The 9,060-nt window shown below is 41.3% G+C and overlaps 1 protein-coding gene across 1 annotated transcript; it reads right to left on the bottom strand.

Annotated features, from left to right (window-relative positions):
- Positions 1–5,683: 5,683 nt before the first annotated feature.
- On the bottom strand, positions 5,684–6,985 carry LOC137383646 (carbohydrate sulfotransferase 12-like). The gene has a single exon (XM_068056801.1). The coding sequence runs from the start codon at positions 6,983–6,985 to the stop codon at positions 5,684–5,686; it is 1,302 nt and encodes a 433-aa protein (XP_067912902.1).
- Positions 6,986–9,060: the final 2,075 nt, after the last annotated feature.

Raw genomic sequence — 9,060 nt, 5'->3', positions numbered from 1 at the left:
CGGGACGGCATATGACAGCCGCCCGTTCAGCGAAAAATCTAGAAGCGTCAGTGGAGAGGCGACAGGTTGCATAATCAGCAAAGGTTATGTTAATTGTGGTGCCGCTGCTGTGCGGCGGGGGAGCCGCACTGAGGTCTGTGGCGACCGGTGACACACGGCGTCGAGGGACCGGTCAAATTCAGCCCTACGTGTGCAATGCACGTGCAGAGGCTGACAAGAATAATGAACTACTAATGCATGAGAACAGTGTGTGCATCATGGGTAACTTGGGCAACTCACAGTGTAAATGATAATGCTTGCAAATTCTTTTTTTTTGCTTTTTTTGTATGATAAGGGGGATGTTTGGGATAGAAATGCAATACTGTACTAATGTACCTCCTAGCTTGCCGTAGTCCTGTGACCGCTACCATGAGGCAGTCTGACTGCAGTCAGCCATTACAGTCAGTTTCATTAAAGACACAGTACACACCAGTACGGTGTCCTGTGAGCTCGTCACTGTGGCAGCACTCATACTTCCATAGTGAACCATTTGACCTAAACAAATTTCCAGTGTGAGTCAATTACATCAGAAACACTCTTCTTTCTTTGCAATGTTAAACACATGCAAAATTTGTAGACTCTGGTTGCATACTAAGCCTTAATCCCATAATTCAACATAATGAAATTATTGGTCCTTTAAAAAACAATGAATGGATAGTTTATTTGTAGATTCCAATCAAACAGTGGGTTGGCTTTTTTTGCTGACTGATGTCAAAGAATACAAATTTATTGTTATGACTAGGTGAGGAATGTGTCTCGGGGTCTCTTATTATCTGCACCTGGTCTTATTGTAACAGGGTTTAATTTTAAACACACAGTGTTTTGAGCTCCCCTTTTGTCCTCTCACTGCTTTCCAATTACCAGGCAAAGAAATAAGCTCAACAGGCTTTCTTTATTTTAAAGCAGAAAGATGAAATTTATTAAAGCTTAAATTTAAATGCTAATACGGTTGACACCTACAGATATACGATGCGCCCAGGCTAGCATACACAGGCAATATAAACATGCCGATAGGTACAGAAAAAGGCAGAAGAAAAGTTAAGTAAAACAGTTTGAGGCAATATCTTGTTACTGTTTGTCCAGCTGGTTGTAGTCCTTGATTGAAGATATGGCCTTGCGTTTCACTGGGGCCCAGCAGTCCTCATAAAAACCTTGTTCACGGAGGAAACATTTCTTTGAGTTTCATGTGTTTTTACAAGGTTCAGTTCCGTGGGAAGAGATGAAGGCAGGCAGACAGGACAGGAGATGTTCTCAGTCCATGAGTACATGGCGTTCTGAGTTCAAAATCTGTTTTTCCAGTTTAACACTCCCCCAGCTGGCCAGCAGGTGGTCATGTGACTGACTGGTTTGACCAGTCGCTTTCTGTGTATTGTGGGGGGAGGCAGGGACTGGCTCCCAATGTTTCCACATTGCCTGGTACTATGCAAATGTCTTTCCAGTCAGGAATTTATTTATTTATTTAGAGATACAGTACTGAAGCAGGCCCTTCGGCCCACCGAGTCTGTGCCGACCAAGAACCCACCCATTTATACTAACCCTACAGTAATCCCATATTCCCTACCACCTACCTACACTAGGGGCAATTTACAATGGCCAATTTACCTATCACCTGCAAGTCTCTGGCGGTGGGAGGAAACCGAATTTGCAATTTGTAAGTTGTAATGTTCATGTGGCGAAATAATGTGAGCCTCAGTCTTGGCAGGTGGGGTGCTTGCCTGACATTATAATCAGATTTACTACCTTGGGTAGAAAGGAAAGCTGTTATTAACATCAGTGACATGAAAGGCTTCTTTTTGTATAAAGGCACCACAGTACTTGTCATCCTTACCTCAGTACACAAGTTCAGAAACTAGATTTTTTGCTATTATAATTAATGCAATTGACATTCAGACTCTGGAATCGGTAGGGCCATCACCTCATCAATGTACAAATATCACTTCAAAAAGTCGAAGAAAAAGTCTGCGCCACTCCCTTGAAAGTCTTGCAAATCATCAGACTTTATGAGAAATGCACTCTGGAAAATATATTTAAATCCTTGAGCACTAATTCAATTGGTTGTTTTATGTGTAATGTATCTTGCTGTAGTTTTCTACTCATAAGTGTAATTCTGTCACTTGTGGATAGATCGGGCTATTAGTTTTAATTATATGTGCAGACAAGTGAGGTTTCTGCCTGTCAGGGTACAGAGGAGTGTGGTGAAAAACCCATGTTGGTCTTCAATACTTTAAGTGTAAGCTTGGCTCAGTTTTAGCCTTCTCGGTTTTGTCAGAAAGTGAGGGGCTCATACCCCAGCCCAGGAATTGAACATAGAATCTAAACTGAGGGAATGCGACATTGCCAGAGGTGCCATTCTTTGGGTTAGACATTCATCGGTTCAGGTAAACAGATAAACTGGTCATTCATTCACCGCATTGCGGTTTGTGAGACATTGTAGTGTGTTTTTGCCCAGAAAAACAGCAATGATTACGTTTCATTGACTGTGAGGTACTTTGGGACACAAGTCTTCCCTTAATATGGTCAAAAAATTATAGTTATTAGTACTGTAAAACACTGTATAATATACTGCATGCATATGAAGTTTCAGATCATAGCAGATGGAGTTTTGCTTAGAGAACCTGCCTTTTGGCAGTGAACCCAAATAAGGAGTGTTGCAGAAGCCTGAATTTTAATGTGTGCATTCTGGAAGAGCTCCACTGATTTAATGGCAGCTGGTGCTTCAAGACCAGCAAAATCTTTTCCACAGATGAACATTTCTGTCTGCTCCAAAGGGCCAGTCAATCCCCATTAAAATTAAAGCAGTCATTATGTAGTTAATGGGAGAGGAACAGAGATCCAAAATATCAGATTTCAATGAGGTTAAAGTTATTCTTGTTTATAACATCTATTAAAGTAAGAGGATATTTTAGACAAAAGGCAATTATTTAGTTTTTCCTTTATCTATAAACTCTGGCTATAAAAACAAAGTTTGCAAAAATCCCCTGAATTAATAAAAAAGACACTTCTGTAATTCTCAAAACAAAATATATTGCTTTATCTCATAATGTATAAAATATATATTTGTATAATATTTACTGTTAATCAATATTTTGACACATTTCTATGTGGCTTTATTGACTAGGGTCAATAGCTCAACTTACTAACTGAAATTTGACACTTGCTCAATTATGTTTAAGAAGGGTGGTAAGGATAATCCAGGAAATTATTGGCCGGTGAGCCTTACGTCAGTGGTAGGGAAACTATTAGAGAGGATTATTCGGGACAGGATTTACTCCCATTTGGAAACAAACAAACTTATTAGCGAGAGACAGCATGGTTTTGTGAAGGGGAGGTCGTGTCTCACTAATTTGATTGAGTTTTTTGAGGAAGTGACGAAGATGATTGATGAGGGAAGGGTGGTGGATGTTGTCCATATGGACTTTAGTAAAGCCTTTGACAAGGTCCCGCATGGCAGACTGTTGCAAAAGGTGAAGTCACACGGGATCAGAGGTGAGCTGGCAAGATGGATACAGAACTGGCTCAGTCACAGAAGACAGAGGGTAACAGTGGATGGGTGTTTTTCTGAATGGAGGGATGTGACTAGTGGTGTTCCGCAGGGATCACTGCTGGGACCTTTGCTGTTTGTAGTATATATAAATGATTTGGAGGAAAATGTAGCTGGTCTGATTAGTAAGTTTGCGGACGACACAAAGGTTGGTGGAGTTGCGGATAATGATGAGGATTGTCAAAGGATACAGCAGGATATAGATCGGTTGGAGACTTGGGCGGAGAAATGGCAGATGGAGTTTAATCCGGACAAATGTGAGGTAATGCATTTTGGAAAGTCTAATGCAGGTGGGAGATATACAGTAAATGGCAGAACCCTTAGGAGTATTGACAGGCAGAGAGATCTGGGCATACAGGTCCACAGGTCACTGAAAGTGGCAACGCAGGTGGATAAGGTAGTCAAAAAGGCATACGGCATGCTTGCCATCATCGGTCGGGGCATAGAGTACAAAAATTGGCAAGTCATGTTGCAGCTGTACAGAACCTTGGTTAGGCCACACTTAGAATATATTGCATGCAATTCTGGTCGCCACACTACCAGAAGGACGTGGAGGCTTTGGAGAGGGTACAGAAGAGGTTTACCAGGATGTTGCCTGGTCTGGAGGGCATTAGCTATGAGGAGAGGTTGGACAAACTCGGATTGTTTTCACTGGAACGACAGAGGGGGAGGGGCGACATGATAGAGGTTTACAAAGTTATGAGCGGCATGGACAGAGTGGATAGTCAGAAGCTTTTTCTCAGGGTGGAAGAGTCAGTTACTAGGGGACATAGGTTTAAGGTGCAAGGGGCAAAGTTTAGAGGGGATGTGCGAGGCAAGATTTTTACACAGAGGATGGTGAGTGCCTGGAACTTGCTGCCAGGGGAGGTGGTGGAAGCAGATACGATAGCGACGTTTAAGAGACATCTTGACAAATACATGAAGAGGAAGGGAATAGAGGGATATGGGCCCCGGAAGTGCAGAAGGTGTTAGTTTAGGCAGGCATCAAGATCGGTGCGGGCTTGGAGGGCCGAATGGCCTGTTCCTGTGCTGTACTGTTCTTTGTTCTTTGTTCTATGTGCAAAATATATTTGCTGCAGTGGGGGAATACAAGGCACATGATTTGCTTTGACACTTTTCCAAGCATAATGGCGACAAGCGTCATTGATTGTAGCCCTTATGCTTAGTAGAAATAAAATGAAATTAAAGTTACAATTTGCCTGTAATAGTAGTAGGGTTATGTTTAGTATTAACCCAATATTGCACTCTAGCAGTCTGCCCAGAGGGATATTTCAATTCAAGTAAGAATTCTTCATCATTGACTCAACTTGCCCAAGGGAAATTACTTTGAAGTTGTTATACCAGATTGAATTACAGAAATCAGAAGGCGTGTGCAGTATTAGGCTAGACTAGTTTCAAAAAAAGAATGAGAAGCCCAGGTGATGGGCCAAAACCTATTATGCAGGACATCTTCAAGATTGAAATGAGCACAAAGAAAAGCAAGCAAATCAATTGAATAGGTGATCCCAAGTCTGGACTTTTAAAGCCAGGAAATATGAAGCAGGAAATTATACTTAAAATCAATATCACAGCAGTTAGCAGGTATTGATAAAGCCAGACCCTTTCTTCTAGTATCAAGCCTGAGACTGATTCCAATAACCAATACTATACACTTCTTGTTTAAACTTCAAAGAACACAAGTAAAATTGCTTCCGATTTTTCACTGATTGCTATGGAGTTATCAACATTCAATCGTTCAAAATATCATAATTATGTCATTGTAAGGAACATTTCATTGTTAAATACCAGTGATTGCACTCCACTGCCTATCAGTTTAACCTATTTGGAACATAAAAATCAGAAACTGGGTTATCAGGCTGGACTTTCAGCAGGTTATCAAGTCCATCCATTGACAAGGTCACCTGCTCAAAATCCTTTACTCGCCAATATAAAAATATTATTTTTACAGTTTGAGATTAGTACATGGGGATGGGGAAGAAATTCCCATGTTGTGTCACTATACTTCCAACATTTGTTTTGGCAAGATGGGGTCTATCAAGGAGTTGCACACGAGGCGTTGACTGAATATCCATTTTCTTTCAGGCTTTTTGTGCATCTTTGAGATCAGTCAAATAATAAATTTGTCGGTTTGGGATAACCAAAGACAAGAAAATCATGCTTGTAAAGTTCATACAGCTTTTTCCTCCAAGCCAGTGGAATTTTTGAAAACCAGTCCTCTTCCCAGTTGCGATCTGTCCGGTTCGGTAAACCGGGTGGAAACTGAACAAGCTTTTCCACATTCAGCAACTTAAGTAGGTAACTGGAATCCTCATTCAAACTTTCAAGTTTTCCAATAAAGTCATAATTTATTTGACATGGGTGACAGAGTCTATGTATCTGCAGCCAATGTTCATTAAAACGCACATTCTCCACTGTCCGAGGGTCCAACAAATACTGAATGAAGTTACTAAAGGTGGGCTTGATTCCTGCAGAGAAAGCCTCATTGACAGATGGTGGTGGGTCCGAATAATTAGCATACAATTTGAGCATTCGCCTTGCATAGGCATGGTAAAACCCTTGATCCTTCGTTTCAAACTTGTTGCGGAATGCTGAAATTAGTCTCACAAAAGGTTCGCGTACAAAGAGAAATTTGGTGTACCTTTTCAGTTTGATATTCATGACGTGTTTTGAGAATTCTCCATAGCGCTTCTTGAAATTGTTTAAAGTGTAATGGTTGGGGGGGTAATGCACAGCACCAATGGGGATCTCAAGTGGATCATGATATGGAGTTCCTTGCTTTGTAATACTTGCACTTAATACTATCATGATCCGCTTCCAATTAGTGCAGGCCACTTTGGGAACATAACAGTAAATAATCCCATGCCGGTCATCCACAATTAGATTGCCCAATTCATGATTTGGAATATCTTCAAAACTCCTATTTTTCCCTGAGAACATGATACTGGAGTCTGCGCAAACATCTTTAATTTTCTGTTTCCTTTCATTCTGTATCCATTCTAACTCACTCTTAGTTTTTGTAGCATTGATTCCCAAGTTAAAGCCTTGGAATTTCTCAAGGCTGGGTACAGATATTGCATTGAAGGTTTGTTCCATCTCATGGGACTTCCCTTCTCCCTGGTATCTATTTGTGTTTTCCACATACGTTAATTCAAGATCATTCTGAATATCAGCTTCAGAACTCGGCATTCTTTTTTCCACTGTCTTTTTGGAATTTAGCTGGTCATGGTTTAGCTTTGTCATGGAACGAAGATGTGTGGCCTGAATCTTTGAGATAGCGGTGTGCAAGTACAAATGGGCTGTTCCCACATTATCCCAATAAACTCTGATCAGTAGAATCATTAACACAGAGGCCATGATGCCGCAGATCTGGAAGACCCGAGATATCTGCATTTTGTGTAAGTGCATATCTGCTCTGACTCTGCCACTGGGCCTCTACTGGATGTTCATTTACAAAGAATCACCTCGAAACAAGTGGACTCTGGAATAAAAGAGGAGAAAGATTTCAGAATTATTTAAAATTTGTTTAACAAATACTGTTCATTACAAGAATGCTGGTAGCATTATTTAACCAGGTTTTTAAAAAATACAGTCTAATCTAATTACAACGAAACTTATCGTTTTGATTCCACCTAAAACACAATAAAAATTTGCTATGATCAACACCAGTAATATTTTGCTGGTCCATAAACAATTGGTAGTGTATTACTCTGTTATCCCAATTCATATTCAACATACAACTTCATTAGAAGGCAATTGGAATAAATAGTAATGTTTTATCAAACATTAATATTAAAAAGGCAAGGTAGCTAGCAGGATACAGGCCCGGACTAAATGCAGACAATGCAGATGATGCAGAATTCAATTCCCACCGTGGCAGTTTGAGAATTTGAATTTACTTTAAAAAAATCTGGGAGATAAAAAATAAAGCAATTACCAGTAAAAGTGACGATGAAGTTGTTGGGTTGTTGTAAAAGTCCAACAGGTTCACTAATGTACTTGAGGGAAGTAATCTTAACATCCTTACTTGGTCTGGTATATATGTTACTCCAGTCTCACACTGTGGTTGACTCTTAACGGCCCTCTGAATTAGCCTGGCAAAGCCACTCAATTGCAGCAAACAGTGAGATCAAGAGTGACTGATGATGCTTGCAATAGGGACATGACAAAGGAGATAAGGTACGACTGAGAGTCTTGTGATGGAGAGCTCCGGGGTCTCAAGGCCAAGGGATTTTGCAGTGTTTGCAGAGGGCCTAGTAATCCAGAGACACCGGCTAATAACTGGGGACATGGCACCGCAGAGGCTGATGGGAGTTAAATTCAAATAATAAATTCAATTAATTATTGAAAGCTCGTCAGCAATGTTAACCATGAAACTACCATCAATTGGTGGCATTTACATTTAATTAATAAATACATTAAACTAATTAAAAGGTGGAATTGAAAGCGGGTCCCAGTAATGGTGCCATGAAACTATCATTGATTGTTGTAAAAACCCATTTGGTTCACTAATGCCCTTTAGGGAAGGAAATCTGCTGTCCTTACCTGGTCTGGCCGACATGTGACTCCAGACCCAAGACAATGTGGTTGACTCTTAACTGCTCCCTGAAATGGCCGAGCAAGCCATTCAGTTGTACAAAACTACTATGCAAAAGTTGAAAAGGAATAAAACTGGAGGGAACACCTAGAATCGACCTAGGCACCAACAATGGCAACCCCAACCCAGTCAACACTGCAAAGTCCTCCTGTTAACATCTGGGGGCTTGTGCCAAAATTGGGAGAGCTTTCGCACAGACTGGTCAAGCAACTGCCTGACATATTCATACTCACGGAATCATACCTTACATCCAATGTCCCAGACACTGTCATCACCATTCCTAGCCATGTCTTGTCCCACCGGCAGGACCGCCCTGCCAGAGGGAGTTTACCTGGGAGTTCTCAACTTTTATTTCGGACCCCATGAAGTCTCATTGTATCAGGCCAAACATGGACAAGGAAACCTCCTGCTGATTACCACCAACTGCCCTCCATCAGCTGATGAATCAGCTCCTGCATGTTGAACAGCATCTGGAAGAAGCACTGAGTGTGGCAAGGGCACAGAATGTACTCTGAATGGGGGACTTTAATGTCCATCACCAAGAGTGGCTCATGAGCAGAAATGCTGACCAAGCAGGCCGAGTCCTGAAGGACATATCTGCCAAACTTGGCCTGCGGCAGGTGGTGACGGAACCAGCAAGAGGGAAAAACCTACTTGACCTTGTCCTCACCAATCTACCTGTTGCAGATACAACTGTCTATGACAGTATTGGTAGAAGTGACCATCGTAACATTCTTGTGCAAATGAAGTCCTGCCTTCACATTGAGGATACCCTCCATAGTTTTTTGTGGCACTCACAGCATGTTAAAATTTTTTTTTAAATTATTCATTCAGGGATGTGGGCGTCGCTGGCTAGGCCAGCATTTATTGCCCATCCCTAATTGCC

This window comes from Heterodontus francisci, chromosome 24 (assembly GCF_036365525.1).
Source record: "Heterodontus francisci isolate sHetFra1 chromosome 24, sHetFra1.hap1, whole genome shotgun sequence".
NCBI classification, from domain to species: Eukaryota; Metazoa; Chordata; class Chondrichthyes; order Heterodontiformes; family Heterodontidae; genus Heterodontus; species Heterodontus francisci.
Note: the sequence above shows the minus strand (reverse complement) of the source record. Positions and strands in the feature narration are given on the sequence as shown.

Bases quoted from the DNA above. Each gene is read 5' to 3' on its own strand.
- LOC137383646 (XM_068056801.1), bottom strand. From the start codon at position 6,985: ATGCACTTACACAAAATGCAGATATCTCGGGTCTTCCAGATCTGCGGC.